General features: G+C 42.2%; 1 protein-coding gene across 5 annotated transcripts in view; it reads left to right on the forward strand.

Moving 5' to 3' along the window:
* The window catches only part of RNF38 (ring finger protein 38), a 232,280-nt gene that overhangs the window by 209,023 nt on the left and 2,959 nt on the right, over nucleotides 1-20,298 (forward strand). For 4 of the 5 annotated variants that reach the window (XM_059724515.1, XM_059724517.1, XM_006268687.4 and 1 more), the window contains 6 exons: nucleotides 1,739-1,909; nucleotides 4,722-4,883; nucleotides 8,630-8,736; nucleotides 12,521-12,605; nucleotides 15,381-15,502; nucleotides 16,587-16,686. In XM_059724515.1, coding sequence (XP_059580498.1) covers nucleotides 1,739-1,909; nucleotides 4,722-4,883; nucleotides 8,630-8,736; nucleotides 12,521-12,605; nucleotides 15,381-15,502; nucleotides 16,587-16,686 — 747 coding nt within the window. Of the gene's footprint in view, nucleotides 1-1,738; nucleotides 1,910-4,721; nucleotides 4,884-8,629; nucleotides 8,737-12,520; nucleotides 12,606-15,380; nucleotides 15,503-15,906; nucleotides 16,018-16,586; nucleotides 16,687-20,298 lie in introns of those variants that run through there. The other variant, XR_009460904.1, reaches the window with a different exon arrangement.

Here is a 20,298-nt window from a genome sequence, read left to right on the forward strand (position 1 = left end):
AACTGTGAAGAAGTTCTTCCTAATGTCCAGTCTAAATCTGCTCTCTGCTAGCTTATGGCCATTATTTCTTGCGCCTTGGTGAATAAAACCTCACCAATTCCCTTCTGTGCCCCCATGGTGAACTTATAGGCAGCCACAAGGTCGCCTCTCAACCTTCTCTTGAGGAGGCTGAAGAGGTCCAGGTGCCCCAGTCTCTCCTCATAGGGCTTGGCCTGCAAGCCCTTAACCATACGAGTGGCCCTTCTCTGGACCCTCTCCAGGTTATCCGCATCCCTCTTGAAGTGCGGTACCCAAAACTGCACGCAGTATTCCAACTGCGGTCTGACCAGCGCCCAATAAAGGGGAAGTATCACCTCCTTGCATCTGTTTGTCATGCATCTATTGATGCATGATAAAGTGCCATTAGCTTTTCTGATGGCTTCGTCACACTGCCGACTCATGTTCATCTTGGAGTCCACTAGGACTCCAAGATCCCTTTCTGCTTCCGTTCCACCAAGCAGGTCATTCCCTAGGCAGTAAGTATGCTGGACATTTTTCCTCCCTAGGTGCGGCACTTTGCATTTCTCCTTGTTGAATTGCGTTATGTTGTTTTCCACCCATATGTCCAACCTGTCCAGGTCTGCTTGTAGTTGTTCCCTGCCCTCCGGTGTGTCCACTTCTCCCCACAGTTTTGTGTCATCCGCAGACTTGGGCAGAGTACATTTCACTCCCTTGTCCAAGTCACTGATGAAGATATTGAAGAGTATCGGTCCAAGGACCGAGCCCTGCGGGACCCCACTGCCCACACCCTTCCAGGTCGATACCGACCCATCCACCACGACTCTGGGTGCGACCCTCTAGCCAGTTCGCCACCCACCAGACTGTGTAGTCATCCAAGTCACAGCCTCTTAACTTGTTTGCCAGTATGGTGTGGGATACCGTATCGAAGGCCTTCCTGAAGTCTTATACAACATCAACCCCTACTCCTGCATCCAGGCGTTTTGTAACCTGGTCATAAAAAGAGACTAGATTAGTCAGGCATGTGGCTTTAAATGTGGCTGTTCCCTAGCACCGAGTCTGGAAGTACTGCAATACCAAGCTAGAACCAGGAGGGTCAGAGTCGGCTCTGACACGCTCCCCTGGATGCCAGAAATTCTTGATCTTAAGACCTGTGCCAGAAGGGTAGGATATAGTACTCATTGTGCTCAGTCCCCCTAAGCACCAACTCTTTTTCATGTTGTGGCGAACTACTACATGAAATAATTTTCAACTTCCACAACTGAGTTGCACCTCTCTTTCCCATTTCCAGTGATTTCTGTTTTGTCACCAGCCTTTAAATGTCCAGCAAACATCCCAAAACTTCTGTGTAGCTGAGAGGCTCTGTTGCCTTGTGTTCAAGTAAATGCAGTGCTTCTTTAAGGAGTCCTTGCCAAATAAGTCTTGCCTGGTCCTGAAAAATGCTGGGCACACTGTTAATAGGTATTAAGGGTCATCTAAAGTGAAGGGCACATGGTACTTGGCAGCTTTGGTCTGTGATGATAAACCTCAGAAATGTGTTCCTCATGGGAAATGCTTCTTGCTACATGAAGGTCACATAAATGAATGTATGTTCAGTTTTTTATTGTTCTCAGAGTAGCAAATGGTGTATCTTTTTTAATGTTGTTGTCTTCTAATGAATAAAAACCTGTTACAGCAATATTCAGGTAAGATGCAAAATTGTAAATGCAGTGTCTCATTTTTATTTTTTTTTATTTTACAGATGCTTCAGGCATGCTCAGTCCAACACTTACCTGTACCATATGCAGCATTCCCGCCCCTTATTTCTAGTGACCCATTTCTTTTGCATCCTCCTCACCTCTCCCCCCATCATCCTCCTCACCTGCCACCTCCAGGCCAGTTCGTTCCTTTCCAAACACAACAGTCACGGTCGGTATGTAACAGTTCTTATTTATTTAACTTCCCTAGAATTTTTGGTTCTGGATCAGCAAGTTAAATTGTCATCCTTCTGATGGCTCTCTGGTAGAGAAATTAGTGGGTTTGGCTCATGTGCAGTAATCTTAACAAGTTTCTGGTGCTATGACAAAGCTTTCTGAGCAAGTCTTTGGTCTGTAAAAGTCATTGTTTAAAGAAATGACAGCATTAATCCTCATTTTTATTCTTTTAGGATATCCTCAACCATCTCCTTTTTAGCTTCTTCCACTCCTGTCAGTGCCTAGTAGATATTTGCTTTCTGACAGACTACTTGCTGTTCCTGGGAGCAGGAGAGACTCTTAGAAAAGCTAACCAGAGTCCAGCAGAAGGCTCAGGAAAACAATGACAGAGAGAGAGAAGAAATCATGGAATAATTTCCATTTCCCACTCTAGACATCTGTCTTTAAATAACAAATAATTTTATACCCACAACAGAGAAGAAAAATATAGTGAGTTTGGACTTAAAAAATGCCAGAGAACCTAATACCCCTTAGAGGTGTTAGACATAGCTTGTTTTAAAAGGCTTTAAGAGCTCTGTGATAAGGAGCTCATACAGAAAACGGAGTGAGGCAACTATTTTTCATTCTGGACATAAAGAACAAGTGAGACTTCACAATTCCCACTCATTAGCTCTTACTACACCCACATTCTCTTATATATTTAATTGGCTGACAGTTTAGAAGATGCCAATTTTTGATTGGACAGATACAAAATGGCAGTCTTGGTATGACTAACAGATACTGCTTGGGTCTGTGGCTGCATCTTATTACACAAGCTTCTGGTGTGATTTCATTAAAATCAGGTGAAGGATGATGAACCCTCTCTGAGCCTCACATACATTCAAGGATATGCCTTCACTGCCAAAATGTGCATTAATTTAAATTAAAATAGAAGAGAAGGCACAACCGGTTTGTTTATAACTTAAGTCTGAACCTAAACTTGATCTTCCCTGTTGACTTTAGCTCAAGTAGTAACCTCAGTTAAAAATCAAGCTGCTTTTTGCAGTGAAGGTATACCCTCAGAGTTAGTGATGTATATCAAAGAAATGCCTATACTTGTTCAGAAAACAGGAAGCAAAATTTCCTTGTCTGTTGCAAAGTGGCTTCCCCTATTTTTCCTATAGTGTGTGGAGATAGCCACCAGTAATCAACAAATAAATGGGCACTCGGTGAGTTTTTAACTTTAGGGATCTTAAACCAAGACCAAGATTGGCCTGATACTGGCATGGATCTTTCCCAATGAGATGACTGATATATTAAATTACAAGAGTGCTTTAAAATAACACATTTGGCTAAATCCTGGTCATGTGGGGTTTCTTTTAAGTTCCTTCTAAACCTATCTTTTGTTTCAGCCTCTCATCCTGCCTCCCTGCCTAGAAGTAATTGTAAAAGAAATTGACAGGAAAACTTAATTAATTCCCAACATGTCAGGGGGAGTGGGGCGAGAAGAGTCTTCACTTTTCACTTTTTCAGTGCTAGTCCCTTTAATTTCTTGACTCTCTCTGGATGCCAACATTAAAGCATACTCCCATTTAGAGTTAACAATGCAAGTACTTTCTGAGAACAAGTGCAGCAAAAGATTATTCTGGGTCTAGTTTGGGATCTTTCTTATGGGATTGATGCAATAGACAATGTTCTCACCAAGCCCATTGTCGGGTGCTTGGGTGATGCAGCTTATATGCTCCTTTTTACACTTAAAGGGAGGGTTGCAGTTCTCTATTCCAAGAAATGAAATCTCTTGTATAACAGCTACAGGCAGTCTTTACTTGGGCAGCTGTCTGAAGGGAGACTTAAAAAATGTTTTTTTCTGCAACTGATAAGACTGAGGTGACCTAAGGAAGCAAAACGCAGGGAAGCAGAAGCCTCACTAGTGTGTTCTTATACTTTTAGTGGATTAATGTCAAACAGGACCACAAGAAGCTGAGGGAGTTTTCTTCATTTTTCTTTCTTAAAAATGAGCTATCTAAGGCAGGGAGCAGAGTTGAAAGTACATAAAAGTGAACATAGGGAATGCATGCCTTTTGAAAATAGTGGGTGGGAACAATTTTGAAAATAACTATTGAATTGGTATACTTCCCCACCCCTATCCTTCCCCTTTAAAGAATTTAGCAGTTTAGACTGCTGCCTAGCATATGTAGGCAAGTGATTCAAAGATTATCTATTAAAGTACTCCATTATTGACTTAATTTTAAATATTACCTTGTGTACATAGCTGGCCTGTCTTGTTTACAGTATCAGAATGCCTCTCAGTCTTCCATGTACTTATCTTCCCTTCCTCCTGGGGGAATTATGAAACATTATTATTCATACTTTACAGATGGAGCTAAGTTTGCCCAGTCTAAAGGCCCAGATGCCCAAAGTACTTAGGCATGTAACAAAAACATTTGAGAATTTGAGCCAATGTGACTTACCCCAGGTGATGGAGCAGGGAGTTTAACCTGGGTCTTTTGTCCTAGGTTTGAATGCTTATCCTGAGCTTGTCTGTCCTATAAAATTGTGAGCAGTAAAAAAACCCACAGCACCTGCTATGGTTTGATTGCAAATTTGGAATTCTGGCCATAACTAGCTGAGAAATGTTAAGGCATATGAGACCCTAATTTCTTCGTTTGCGTCTAAAGAAGCATTTGGTTTTCAGTAATGCTGATGACAGTAGCCAACTTGTGCTGCATTTTGTAAAAGTGTCAGCAATTCAGAACACAAAGTTAAAATTTAATTTCATTAGTGAAAAATTCCATCTGCGTTAAATACAGCAAACCCTGTATTTACTTTTAGCCACTTCAAAGGATAGAGAACGAAGTAGAGCTGCTTGGAGAACATCTTCCTGTAGGAGGTTTTACCTACCCTCCATCAGCACATCCGCCAACATTGCCTCCCTCAGCCCCTCTCCAATTCTTAACACATGACCCTTTACACCAGGAGGTGTCATTTGGAGTAGTAAGTATTGCTTTCTTACTTCCCACTTTCTTGTGCTGTGCTGAAGGTCTCCATTTTGGTCCCCTGGCATTGGTTGTAAAATACAGTAAAAACACTTTATTGAAAACTCAGCTCTGAGTAGGAGAGAGAAGTAGCCTGAGTAGGAGTAGCCTTATGTTACAGGCTGTCATTACATACTTTTTACATAAAATTTGTTTAATCTCGATTTTCTAACAAAGTCAAAGGTGCTTATTGGTGATGTTGGTGAATAAAGAGGTCATTAGCCATGTTAGGCAGAAGGTAAGGCAGAGATTCATTTACAAGTAGTACTTGATAAACGTCACTTCCAGAGAACCTGTAATGCCTGTTGCTTAGAAAAAGATTCTTTCTACATTTCAACACAGTTCACTACTGCAGCACAGAAACTTCATGACCACAGCTTGTTTTACATCCAGAATCCCTATTTTGAATGTTTTAACCAAGCTATGCTCCTTCGAGGGTTTGAAATAAAGGGACATAAGAGTTAAAATCACTTAATTCATGTTTTCTGGACTTTACATTGTATGCTGGATTTACGCTTTGCTTTAAACAAGTTGGCTCTGATACTTGAAGGAGTCTGGCTGCAGCAGCATGGTATTCAGTGCAGGCTAACTTACTCTGCCAAGAAGCAACATAAAATAGCCTATGTGAAGCTTTCTTTTGCTGTGGCCAAGCCTGCTTCTCAAACCTGAGCTAACTATAATTTCTCTGCATTCCGTTGCAATCTGCAGTGTAGACATAGGGCCCTGACACATGCTTTGTTTAAGATATAGTGCAATTGACACACTGACCATAAATGGTAACCTGGCCACATGCTGAGGCCAACTTATGGTGTAATAATACAGTAAACCAACAACAAAGATATTACACACACAACATGTTACATCATTGTTGCTCATTTGTATCCTATCTTAAAGTAAACATGTGCCATGTTAGGTCTCACCCATGACACAGATCACCACCTTCAACTAGGCATAGAAATCTGGTAGGGGGTAACATCAGGGTTTGGGATACAGCTGTCCCCAGCCAATCAATGGGGATTGGGCTGGGGGGGTAGCATGAAGTTCTGGACCTAAATCTGTCTGATCCTTAGAAGCAGATGGTGGGAGGGGGGTGCCTTTAGCCAAACATCAGGGTGCATCTTCTCAATCTCAGGCTCACTGCACTCCACACCATTTAAAAAAAAAATTAGCATGCAGCTGGAAGCCCCAACTGCACACCCACTTTTAAGTTGCCTGGGTGCCTATGGAAGAAGCAGCTGGGGAGCTAGGAGCTCTGCTCCATAGCTGTAGGCACCACTTCATGATGTGAGGCATGGGTAGCAGGGGAGCCAGGAACTCCCAACTGCCCATACCCCACATCATGGTCTTAATGCATGGGAACTTTAAAGAACATTGCAGAACTTTAAAGAGCATTGCAATCTTCCACATTGGGGATTTTAAATCCTACTCTTGCTACTCTTGCCAGGCTGCCCAGCACAGAGAATTAGAGTTTCCAGTGTGGTTTAAAGTCCCCAGCAGCAGAAGCCCTTCAGCTCCCTCTCACATTGCCAGGAGCCCCTGATCCCACTCTGCGCAGCATCTGGGCCAGAGTTGCAGTACACAGGGGTCTGACAATTTGGATTGGGGATGCCCACACTGGACTGCGATCTCAAGTTGGTCCTGGGGCTATCCCAGCTAAGACCAAATATCAGCTGATTTCCCCATCTTAATAGGCAGTATGAGAAATTTTTGTCCAGTGATACTGACAGTTAAGATATATGAAAACCTGAAGAGCTTCACAAGCGCTGCAAACATAGGAAAATAAATTAATTTCCTGTGAGGAGGGTAGAGGGAATATGTCAAAGATTGTAGGTTTGTGGTTGACAAGGTTCTTTGGGTAGATGTGATCTTTTTTATTAGAATAAATAAATAGTTGGAAAATTGTTCTTTGCAAGCTTTCAGGCACAAACTCCCATCTTCTTGCATAGGGAGAGTCTGCTGGTGTTTTGTGTTCTCTCCTGGGTAGAATAGAAGCCAATGTGCAAAATGCAGGTCTGTGAACATTTAAATGCATGGTAATGAGGATCAGAGGGAATGGGAGACTATAGGTGTAGGTGGGGAGGGGGGAAAGGGGAGTGTTGAACTGGTGATAGAAAGTAGGTGGTAAAATGCAGATGGGTTACCTGGGTTTATCAGATGGCAGGCAGGATATAATATGCCATAAATCCAATGTCTATATTTAGTCCATGATTTTTTGTATCCATTAGATTTATGAAGTGAAGTTCGTAGGCTCATCTGTTCTTCCCAGGAGAGCACACAAAACACCAGCAGACTCTCCCTATGCCTGAAGAAGGGTGTTTGTGCCCAAAAGCTTGCAAAGAACAATTTTTCCAACTATTTAGTTGGTCTAATAAAAGATATATCTACCAAAGAACTGTGTCTGCCTATGTCCTTAGATCAACATGGCTACAACCAACAACCCTAAGGTTTGTGGTTTGTCGTAGTAGATTGTCTATGAAGCTCATGCATCTGAACTGGTTAGTTCCTAAGGTGCCACCTTTTCCTACCTTCTGTTTGACTTCAGACTAACATTACTAACAGCTCATGTAAGGCATGTTTGGCTACCTAGGTATAATTAGTGTTGACAACCCTTCCCTTGCCTGAACATAGTTACACTACATAAAGGTGTTTGACATCTCTAGTATAAAAACACCTGGCCCGTGAAGCTGGGTTATCCATCCTGCAGGGCTTCTCACTGCATCTGCTAGAGCCACTGTCAGCATGGCCAACACCCAGTGGGGTTAATACAGCCACTACCAGAAGTAAGTTCTCTCTAGCCCCCATCTTTCCTGCCACTGAGTTTACCATTTTCAATTGCTGTTGGTGACTAAAACAGGCAGCAAGCAGTGATGGAGGTGAGTGGTGGCAGCGTTAACCCCTAGATGCTGGCAGGGGTTATGGCCCCCAGCTGATTTGTTTGACACCCCTACCTTGTACCAATTAGCTTATTCTAGGGTAGTCTGTCCTATACAAGTTTGCCGGCTATGTTGGCAAAGACCAATAGTTAAGATGCAGCATATAATAACAGAAGGGGTGGTATAATTATATTAATGAAATATTGCACCACTTAAAAGGCATGCTGCTTCTAGTTTGGAATTTGTGGTTCCTCCATGTGCAAGAAGCTCTGGTTGCACACACACAACCACAACTTGTGTTGGCTAGGTCCTTAAGGAGCATTTTTAAAGGTTTTGTGCAAGGTGCTTTTTGCATCATAGATGTTTCGCACAGAATGGCATGAGCTCTGTATATTATTGTTAGGAATTGTTTTTAAAGCTAAATTGTTTCAAGCAGCTACTTGATTTTTTTTTAAAGATAATGCATCACTTTAAAAAAATCAGATTTCAACTCATTTTAAAAATAGTAATAGTAGTAGGCAACCGTCAATCCTTCTGGATCAGGATGTATGCATGAGAGGTCACCAGGCCCTGCATCGTGTACGTCTAGGCAGGAGTATGAAGGAGTGGAGGCTGCCCAGACCTTCCACCCCCACCCCCCTTTAGATTATCGAGACAGAACCCAGAGGCCAGACTAAGTCCAGACACTTGGTGCCTTGATGGCTGTAGTTACATGTGTATCTGGGAATCAAACCCAGGTCTCCCACATGGCAGACAATGAACCACAACAGCGGGTTAAAATAATACTAGTTTAACAATAAAATACTAAAGCTTATTTTCTTTCTCTTCATAGCCTTATCCACCATTTATGCCTCGAAGACTTACTGGGCGCAGCAGGTATCGTTCCCAGCAGCCAATACCACCACATCCTTACCATCCCAGCCTATTACCATATGTGCTGTAAGTCCTCTGGGAAACCTTTTCTAACCTGTTAAATAACTTTTATGTACTTTTTCTTTTTTTTTCAAATGACCCTTTCAAAGTAGATGTTAGTTTCTGCCATAAGTGTAGAAACTGTTCACTTGTAGGAATGGATGTACCAGTGTCTGTAAGTGATTTGCTTAAACATTTCCATAATAAGGAATCTCATTCAGTTACAAATAACCTCATATTTTCCACATTTAGGGTTTGCCCAAGAGCAAAACATTTTTTCGAGAAGGAATAGAGTTAAAAGAGCTTACTTGCAATTCTATTTAAGTTTTTACTCCATCTTGACAGCGCTATTCAAAGCAGCCAGTAGTAGAAATGTAAAATTTGGTGGTGATGTAGTCGCAGTTGGACATGAGACTTGTCCCTGTGAAATTCTTTTCAGAATTTGCCCATCTTGAACAGTAGACAGACAGACAACTGTTCCCTGGCATACTCCTTTATTGGGTTACATTACTGAGATAAACTTAGTATGAAAACTTTAACTTCTATGCCCAGTCCTTATTCAGGAATAAGTAACTTTGCTCTGTTTGAAACAATTTATCGAAAACTAAAGGGAGCATCCTGTGCTGTAACACTTGTTATTAGCTGAACTACTGATCCATTGTAGCCTTTGAAATTCTGTCATGCACCCAGCCAACAGGTTCTCTAACCAGGTGAAAGGAGATGCTCAAGTTGAAGATTATCACTGGCTTACTTGGAGTGGAGTTGAAAAGTGATGGTTGAAAAGCCCAATTCTGCCTGTGCATGTTTGGTGTGTGCTGCGTCTCCTTTCCAAATAAACATAAAATTCTCAAAAAAAGAAAGGTAAATATTTTCATCCCTCCCTGTGTCTTAAAGGAGGCATTGGAAAGGAACTACTGATCCACACACCTGCAGTGTCTGGCAGAGCACATTCTGCTGATCTAGATGACACTACAGTTAGACTTTAATCTGAGATCCACTGAACTTGCAGGAGTTTTGAATTTGCATTCTTGTCAAAACATGCCCAGATCTTGTGTCCCCCTGTCTTCTTGTCAGCTTCTCAGCATCTCAAACCATATACAATAAGACCAAATTCACAGTGCTGTAGAAATCTTAAGTCATGATTTGCCTGATGCTTTGTGTTTCATTTTTAACTATAAAGATGAGTCATCCTAATTTGGGGGATTAAAGCTGCTGGTTTTAAAATTAAAAGACCCCAAATTATGTGCCCATGACTTCATCTCACTCCCCAGATGCAGAAATCCCAAGTCTCCTCCCTGGGCCAATTGTATGTAATATGTATGCATAGGCACATGTGAATGTGCAGTGGGATCTACTCTCCATGTGCAAATAGGTCTAGTTGCACACTTCATTATATGCATTTTATGTAGTAGCATTTCAAGGCTTTTGCATTTGGGAGCCAGGTCAAGCTTTCGGTTGCTCATCACTGTTCATTTTTTCTTTTTTCTATATAGAAAGCCAACCAAATATAAGACTCAGTCCTGTGGCTATGTATTTTAATTCTCAAGTTAACAATACAGTCAGGATGTAAGATTTCGTCAGTAATGTTGAGACATAACTAACAAATCAAAGAACTATACAGTATGGGCTAAATTCTGTTCTGCCCACTATAGTCTAACGCAGGAGTTGTCAGTTGGGGGTACGCATAGCCCTGGAGGTACTTGGGAAGACCCCGGGGGGTACACAATGGAAGCACAGAGAAGTAGGGATATTTGGGAAGCACGCCACCACCTGCTGCTGTGGAAGTATGCTTCTCAAGTACCCCCACTTGCCTATGCTGCCACCGCATCCCCCCTGGTGGTGGTAGGTGGCACGCGGCACCAGCACCGCCGCCCCCCCCCATCAACCAGCTGCTGGGGGGACCCCCCCCATCTGCTCATCCAGGGGGTACAGTCCAGGAGGGGTACCCACCAGAAGGGGTGCACTCCTTAAAAAAGGTTGAAAACCCCTGGTCTAATGGACCACTGCCAACAGTGTCTTGGAAATCTTCTTAGACTGTGCAGATCTGTGTCAATTTAAGGTGGGGGGACTCTGGCCTGCAGTGCACAGGATGATCTGAAAACAAGTGAACTTACCCTTATTGTGCCTTTCTCTGTAAACTGGGCATGTACTGAGAGGTGCCACAGAAGTGTGATTTCAAGAGAGATCTGACAATGGAAAAATTCAACGAGTGTCCCACAAAACAGGCTGGGCTAGTGACAGGGTGGGGGAAGGCTTGAGTAGTGCACATATGTACTTCTTTCTGAAAGGAAAATTGGAGAGACCTGGAGTCTCCTACAGCTAACCTACGAGGCTCATTTTTTTCCCCTTTCCAAACATGGACGCATTCCTCCTTCCTGCTGGGGACTCTGGGTCATGTCTTCCAAGAGACCTCTTCTTCTGCATGGAGAAATGCTGTAGTTAGGACTGTTACTAGAAGGCTTTCCAAATAGCACAGTTTGAGCATCTGATCCATCCTAAATGAGGGGTATACTCAAGTAGGTGAAGCACTGTGTGGAGCATCCTGCAGTTTTTTCCAGTGACTAAATCAAAAAGCACAATGTTGGAAGCAAGCACTCCCTTTCCCTGCCTTTCCTTTTCTCCTCTCTCCTGTAGCACCTTCCCCTCCCCCACTGCTACCACCAGGGCATCATCCATTTCCCTGAGCCAGAGTCTAGCTTGTTCTTTTTCTGACTCTCTCCGATGCTTTCTCTTTGACAGTAACATAGTCTAAGCAGGAAAGTGCTTTCAGTCCTGCCTGCTCTGTGGCCTGGTAAGCAGAACTCTGCCCTGTGATGTGTAGTCAGTGGTTAGGTTCCCTTGAGGGGATGCCTGAGAACTGGGGTTTCCTATGTCTTGGGTCACCACTAGGCTACTGGACAAAAATGGGTGAAGGTGCTGCCATCAAGCATTACTGTTACTCAAGGTCAGGCCCTCTCATCTCTCCTAGTGACTCATAGCGAGTCAGGCTTAGTTGTTTAGCTAATTTAGATGTCTCAGGCCAGTAGAAGGCATTGGCAGGCATGCCACAAACTAGTTCTATACCCTCCCCAAGTGCCACTCCAATCCCCTTCCGTGCCTGGTCTGCTTCTCTGCTTTCTGCTTCCTTCCCTGTCGCTCTGCTGCCCGTCTCCTCCCTGATCTGCCACATGCAAATTCAAGAGGAGGTTGGATGATCACCTGTCTGGGGTCTTGTGAACCCAGCATTCATTCCTGCCTGTGGCAGGGGGTCAGGCTAGATGATCTGTTCAGGTCCCTCCTGACCCTAGCTACTATGAAACTATGCCATACACACAGGCTGCCTGTGCCACTTACGGCACGTGTGCTGCAGGTTGGCTGCCCCCGTCTTAGGGTGTACACAGATGTTACCCTTCCCCCACCACATCAGCTGTTCTAGATTCAAATTTTGAAACACTGCATAAAGACTTTCTGCTAGAGCCCGCAATGTGATCTGAGCCACTGCACATAGTGAACTAGAACGTTGTTATGTGACTTTGACACCTAACAACTTCTTGTGCATCTTAGGACAGAATTGTATAATGCTCCTGTCCATTGAACATAACCCCTGGCATGATTAACTTAGCTGGAGAAACCTTGTTGGTAGAATTTGCCTACCTTCAGAATTTTAATTCTTGGCCTGAACACAATTTCCTCACAAAACTTCTAAAGACCATTACAGTTGGTATGTACTAAAGGTCATGAGTGCAGAGCCACATGGAATGTGACTGTGCTGGAACAATGCTTTTGCTTTTCACAAGTAGTTAATTGTATCCCTGCTTTGCTCCCTCAACAGGTCAATGCTTCCAGTGCCCCCTGCAGTTGGACCTGCCTTCAGCTTTGAGCTGGATGTGGAAGATGGGGAGGTAGAAAACTACGAGGTTAGTTCATGAAATGCAAATGTACACATAGTGAACTGATTATCCTTTCCCTTAAATCTTTTTTTTTTGTATTTAAATATATGTAATGCGTGTGGCAATTAGAATCTAGAAATGCCTTTTTTCTCCCTGTTCTAGTATTGGATGTTAAAAACCAAGGTGCTTAGTAGCATTTTGTGTGCGTTTGTCCTTCAGAGTTCTCCAGTACTGGTAATCATTACGTTGCCCATCTTTCCATTCTAGCTGTTACTTTTCTCTTTTTATGTTTTATTTGATTTTTAAATATTTAAATAAAGCTAGCTCAAACAAGAGGACAAGTTCATGCATTTTACATGCCTTACTATAGTGTTAGAGTTTCAGAATAACAGTGATGTCACAAGACACATTCAACTAAATGTGAAACAATGCAGTTCCATTAATCGTTTTTTATCTTAATTATAGGTGTATTTTTAGGGAAAAATATTTTTAAAAAATACTGAGAAAGTTACAAGTTAAATTGTAACTTTTACAATATTTAGAGAAGGAATAATATAAGTAACAAGCTGGCAAAATACATTCATATTCCAGTGGTCTAGTTCATCCATTCTCCAATATAGACCATGATGAGAAAAGTTGGGATTAAGCCAGGGCTGTCTAGTTGGCAACCCATGGGCTGCATGTGACATATGAGGAGTTAAGGTGCAGCCCCTGGGGCCTTGGGCTCTCACCCAGCTGCTGCTCCCTATATCAGACTACTTACAGTCTCTAGGCTCCCCACTCTCTCTCCTCCAGCTGCAGCTTGTTGCCTTTGCCACAGGGGGTGTGGCAAAGCAGCAGCACAGGGAACTGAGGATGAGGCCAGGAGGTGGGGGAGGATTGGGGCTGTGTTGGGGAAGATCATGCCTGCATGGATTAGCTGGGGGCAAGGAGCATCAGCACAGTGCACCTGGTGGAGCCTTGGGGGCTTTGAAGTTGGACAGCCCTGAGCTAATGCATTGCAGTGGGTAACCTTGGGTGCTTTTATTGGCAAAGCAAATGCCTAAGTGAATTGGTAGCCACCTAGTACATGCTGGAATCACTTCTGTTAGAGCATAGTTGCTTCACATGTGTGTTTTTAAATTGAGGGAATTGTTCTCTGGTCTTCTACCCCAGCCCCAACAGTGAGGTTACAGTTCCTTTCAGCCAGCAGAGGCAGACAGCACAATATTAAAGCTTTTCTCTTTCCTATTTTCACGTCCTATCCAGCAGCCTTTCTGCCCTATAAATAGAACATGGCCACATGAATACTTTCAGTCTGGTCACTTCAGTCACTGTATACCGTGACCCTATCAAGGTGTTGAGTAGAAGCTATGTCTCCAACATGGCACTGTGCAGTTGAGTTGGCCCTAGTAAGTAGGGTGAGCAACTTTCCTCCAGTTATTCATACTGTTATTTTAGTTTCCCTCATCCCACCCCTTCTCAAAGCAAAATATTTATTGTGCTGTGAATGTCTCTGCAGGAGCAATTAACAATTAAATCATGAAGGTTTAGATGTCATGAAGAGAACATTCTTACACAAGGTCCTTATCTATGATCAACCTATGAAAGCAGTATTTTCCAGGAGCCTGTTATTGTGGGAGAAGGGAGATGTAGATTCAAAATCCTTCTTGTCAAAATTTTTGACAGTGTTGCATAGAGAGAGAGTGACCTCTTATGTCAAAAAATATATTGCAGTTAGGGGTGCACCGATAGAGATTTTTTGGGCTGATATTGATAGCTGATTTTTAAGGAGGCATAGCAGCCGATAACGATCCGATTTCCGACACGCAGCCCAGCAGCTTGAAGAGCAGTGTCTGGCTGATAAGCCTGTTGAAGGGGAAGGGGTGTGGGAGGTGCAGATCAAGGCCCCTGTGGCGAAGGAGTGGAGCTGGAGCAGGCGCTGCCTGGGCAGGGTGGGGTGCAGGACAGAGCCACGGTCTCTCCCAGTGGGGAGAGGTGGGGGCTGCGGGAAGGGGGGGCAGTTCCTGCCACTGCGCGCATCCTGAGGGGGTATGTGTCCCCAGATCTGCGTGGGGCAAGGGCTGGCTGCTGCTGCAGGCTGGAGCCAGAGCTGCACTGGGTTCTTCCCAATGGGGGCAGGCGGCAGCAGCACTGGGAGAGGCATTATGGGGGCAGGGCAGAAGATGCCCCAATATTCGCCGTAGCCCCTGCAACTCCTCCCAGCGGCTCCACCGTCTGCCCTGAGCACAGCCCAGCCCAGCCCCTGCCAGGAAGAGCCTGGCGCAGCCCTGGCTCCAGCCCACAACGACAGTCTGCCTTGCCCCACACAGAGCAGGGGGCACATGTCCCCTGTGCCCTCCCAGAGCTCGTGCAGTGGCTGGAACCCCCACCACCTCCCCACTCACCACCCCGGACAAGCCACAGCTCCATCCCATGCCAAGGCCCAGCAGGGCAGCCCCTGCCCCAGCCCCACTGCCTTCCTCACCACAGTGGCCTTGATATATGCCCCCCATTCCCCTTCCCTCCCCTTCCACTACAACAGACTTACCAGCTGGACACAGCTCTCCACACTGCTGGGCTATGCTCTTCGCCACCTATGTGCTGCACTGTGGCTGCGCACATGCACAGGGCATGTATTGGTCACATTATCAGCCACATCAGGCAAAAAAAAAGCTAATTTCCAATGCAGCCAATTTTTCTTTATATCGGTGTTGATCCAATATTGAACCGATGTATCAGTGCACCTCTAATTGCAGTTCTTCTAGAGCTGGAGCTGCTCACTTGACCAGCATGTTTACAAAGGAAAAACTTGTTCTGCAGGCACTGCTGAATTTGGCAGAACGTTTGGGAGAGGCCAAACCACGAGGACTAACAAAAGCAGACATTGAACAGCTTCCATCCTACAGGTTCAATCCAAACAACCACCAGTCAGAACAGACTTTGTGAGTACATTATTCTTGCCTCTTGATTTCATATCCATCATGTGGACTTCTTGATCCCTCTAGATTGGAGTGTGAAGTAGCCATATACTGTGTAATACATGAGAGCTCTAAATGCAAGTCAGAATGTTTCTCTGTTAAATTAATTTGAAGCCCAAAATGCCATCTTCAAAAGCTTTGGAATGTAGGGATGCATTAAGTTTTAAATTTGATTAATCTACATTTGAAATAAAAATTAAAATTTATCAGTCATTTGTTCAGTGTGCTGCATCTTAGAGGGGCATCCTCAACTTGAAATTTAGCCTGTGTTAAATGTGTATTCTGGTACAGCCCCTGAAAACCTTTTTCACTTTTTATGGTTTTACAATTATATTGTATTACATTTAGAATTTATTTCTCTATTTCAGTTTGAAAGACCCACACAAAAAGGAGCAGTTATAGCTACAATACACTTAAGTGTGGTCAAATTCAGAGCCAAAAGCTAAAAGAGATTTCTTTGATCTTCCATCTTCCTGATGGTCAGTGTTTTTCATAACAACAGTAGAAAGAGATTTTATTGTAGAAATGTGTTTTTTAAAAAGGAAAAGTTGATGGTGTCCATCTAGTAAGGAATGCAATAAGAAAACATATAACTGAACAGAAAAATAACTTAAACTATTTTGAGGAAAAAATGACAACTCAAAATTTAAATTATGCGTATTGATAGGAAACATTATCCTGATATTAAAACAGAATGAAACGTTGGGAAGGTGTTTGCAATTACCATATTCTTCAGCAGTTAACTGCTAACTTAAGTATTATAAATTAGTGTAATAAAATCCTATTTGTGCTGTTGGTGAGGGTGGTGAAGTCACCGTGAGTGTGAGTATTAACTCTGGCCTCCACTGGGAGTTGAAACCAGAGTAAAGGCCATGAGAGCAGTTCTGGTATACACTGGAATAACCTGTCTTTTCTAAAGGTTTATTCCCATGCAGCTCCCTCACTGCTGCTACGTCAGTACTCCATTGCAGACATACATAGTAAGTTATGCAATACCAATTTGTACTGAAATAGCAAATATCTTTTAAACTCTGCAATCTTTTTCTAGGTGTGTAGTGTGCATGTGTGATTTTGAGTCAAGGCAGCTACTTAGAGTCTTACCCTGTAACCACGAGTTCCATGCCAAGTGCGTCGATAAATGGCTTAAGGTAAAAAAAAATCTACTTCAGAGAGACTATATAATGACTTGGTTTGTAGTATTTATTTTTCATTGCATTTCATCTCGTATTTTTCCTTTTATGAAGGATAGGAAAACCCACAGACTGAAAGTGCTGTTTCCTTTGTGCTATAGCAATATTTTCTAACAACTAATGAAAGAAGAGTCTTTCCATCTCTTATCAAAACTAAGGTTATATAAAAATTAATATAAAGAGAATGATCTTGACTGACAAAATTGATTTTCATTTCTACATTACGGTGCCCATGTGGATGTAATTTTATATTAAAATAGGGTTTGGAGGTGGTGGGATAAATATAAGTACTGAGAGGTATCTGAAAGGAAGAAAACATTTAAAGCTTAAGCTACTGAAAGCCTTGTAGCTCATTCCATAAATCTGAGTTATGGGAGCAAGACAAAAAAATATAAATGATTAACTTTTCCCACAAAATTTTGGGTTTACATACGAAAGCAAGAGAGAGTTGTTTCAAAATAATTTAAATAAAACATTAGGAAGGGAAATGCATTAGATCAGAGAGGGTGCTCCTCTACAGAAAGTGAAAAGTACAAGAGTACAATTAGCCAGATCAGCTTTTCTCAACCCATGGGTCGCGACCCAAAAACGGGTTGCAAGAATATATGCAAGGGTCACAAACAAACTTATAAAATGGATCAACAAACTTTTAAAATGGATTCTCCTTTAAAGGAGGAAAACATGGGAAACTGGCTTTTCCCTGGTAGGCTGGCAGAGTTCCAGCCTGCAGGGGGCTGCTTGGTACCGCCCTGCCCTACCCCCCACCCCACACATTGTGAGGCTGGGGCGAGATGCACTAGGTCGGGAATGGCCATTGATTTTTTCAGATGGGTCCTAGTACAAAAAAGGTTGAGAACAACCAATCTAGATAATGCATCAGGAAAGCTCTGTTAGCTGCATTTCCAGACTTGGTGCCAGCAAGTATTGATTTCCATCTTCTCACACTTGTTCAGCATCTTATTCAATTCAGATTTGTTTTAGTTGCTATATATGCTGCCCCAAAATGTTTTTTGGGTTACAGCAGTCCTGAAATAAAACAGGTATATGTAAGAATCACTAGAGAATAATACTGCTATGCACGTTGTTTTTCTTTCAGGATGCATCATATTAATAACTATGGTCAGGTGTCTAAACCATCCTGTTGCTTTGCTAGCAGCTGTTTTCTGATGGAGTATAGGAAGTACCACATTGATAGGTTTCCTGAGGCCAAGAGAATAGCTGCCTTACATTTAGAGTACCAGTTATACTAGACAGTAACACTGTTGATCAATGAAGTAAATGAAATGCTGAACAAATATACATGAATAATAGTACCTGGGTTTACAGGATGGAGGGTTGAAACTAAATTTGGGGTCATACTTAACCTCTCACATGTTAAAGCTTCTGCAGCACCAAAAATCATTGGAAATGTTTTCATAATGTTTTCAAATTTCAGTGGAAGTCACTTGCATAAAATAAATAGTCTGCAAAATTCTGAACACACAAAGCAATGTATAAGACCTCCTCTTTTTTAGTGTCAAACTGAGGAAAATGCAAATAATAGTCTCAGCAGTTAACTCAAAGCATTTAACATGGTTTATAAGGACTGAAGTACTTGATTAGCGGTAAAGATAAGTGAACACAGGGATCTCTCTCTCAGGAATTACTTGCCGGGGGAGGCTGGGAGTAGTTTCTTCTCTTCGTGGTTGTAAAGAAGCACCTGAAAATGTAACCTGTGTTCCACTAGAAGGCATGGAAACCAAAAGGCAGAGAAAGAGAATCCAAATGTTTGTTTGTTTTTAAAGTCTCATGATTGCTAGGCCCAAGCACTTTGGATTGGCAAAATTGTAAATAATTATATCTACAAGTAAATACAAGTCTGGTCCTGTTTTGGTTCTGCTGATACTATTGGAGCCCTACAAGGGTTGTTCTAGGGCAATCTGTCGCTGAAATGCCAGAGATATATCTTAGAACCTCTAAAGTAGAACATTTTAATAAATTGTATTTAAAAGAACAAATATTGGCTATAAAGTTTCTACAGAACAGTTTCAGCGCTAGTTCATCAAGCAGTTGCATGTGCTTATTGCAAAATGCTTGCCCCAAGTAACAGCTAGTTAAGTCAAGTTTCCACTCCTTATGCACATCTTCTGATTTGCACCAAAGTTATATGTGAAAATTCATAAAAGGGAGTGAAATTCATAAAATTAACCAAATTGTATTCTGATGTATTACTTTGTTATGGAAAATGATCCTAAAAAAAACAGCTGTGCTGTTAAAACTTACAAAGCTATTCATATACCATTCATTTGATTTACCCTGATAGTAAGATGTTAATTATGGTTTGTTTATCCTGTATTTTTGGCTTTTTCTGCAGCTTGCTTTTAGTGAGCTACAGTATATTAATACTGCCACTAGATACAGTATTTAACAGTACAAATGACAAACTGCAAAATAATCAGAGGTTGACCTCTGACTTTGTTTTAACCAGTCTAATATAGGAAAATCTTTATTTATTTTTAAACAAGTTTAACTGAATTATATTTAAATAAGATGCAAAACTGTTAAGGAGAGAATTCCTTCAAATAATTGTGAAACCCTTAAGAAGTGCACTTTAGAATTTGGTTGCAGAACTGAGTCTTATTCATCTCTCCCCCTAAAATTTTTATGATGCTGATACAAGAAATTACAGTGTAACTGAGAGAGAGATACATGTGTACATTCCTTTTGGCTTACACTAATAAAAAACATTTCCATAAACTTAGCCACCTTAGAATATAAACACAGGTAGTCCAGCGTCTCACTAATTGTAAAAACTTTTACTTGATTGATACTTACATATGTCTACTATAGTTCAAATTGCAGAATGATTTAGAGGGTTAATTTTTAATTCCCCCCTCCCCCTTTTTAGGAATATTTTTTACTTTGTTACCAGTGGATTGTTTTTCTAAATACTGGCTTCATTTTAAGTGTTCTTTTATTTTTAGTGTCTTCTTTAAAGTGTCAGAAATGTAAAGTTTGGTCTTTGTCTTTGTGGGAAGGAATTTAAATGGGAGCTAGTATAAAATAAATAAAAACCCTACAGTTCTGGATAGTCTGACTAAAATCCCTTTTCTTTCCAGCTGTTCAGCTTTCAGTGTCTTTGGGTGGCATATTTTTACCAGTGATGTCTTCCATGCATGTTTCTGCTGCATAGCAATGGCAGTCAGGAGTTCAGAGAGTTGTGATCCCTCACTGATGTAGCTGTGCTGGCAGAAGCTTTTAGTACAGACATAACTACACTGGCAAACAGCACTTTTCCTGACACAGCTGGTTTTGCTGGTGAGGCAGAGCTGCACCCGCACTGGGAACCCTGGGTCATGTAGTATGCACACTTTCATTGTGCAGGCAGGCCCAATGTTACATTTTCCAGAGCCTTTTAGGACAGGTAAAACCTAAAAGACTAATGCAAAAATAAATAATAAATAAAGGCAGACTTTTTCCAGGCCACTTTCACACGCTCTAAAGCAGCAAAATGGGTACAAGCCTAATTGATCTTCCACTTTGCCTGTGCCTATTTGGTACTCTGAGGTCTGGAGGACAGAGGTCTTATTT

Source organism: Alligator mississippiensis, chromosome 3, assembly GCF_030867095.1.
Source record: "Alligator mississippiensis isolate rAllMis1 chromosome 3, rAllMis1, whole genome shotgun sequence".
Lineage (NCBI taxonomy): Eukaryota > Metazoa > Chordata > Crocodylia > Alligatoridae > Alligator > Alligator mississippiensis.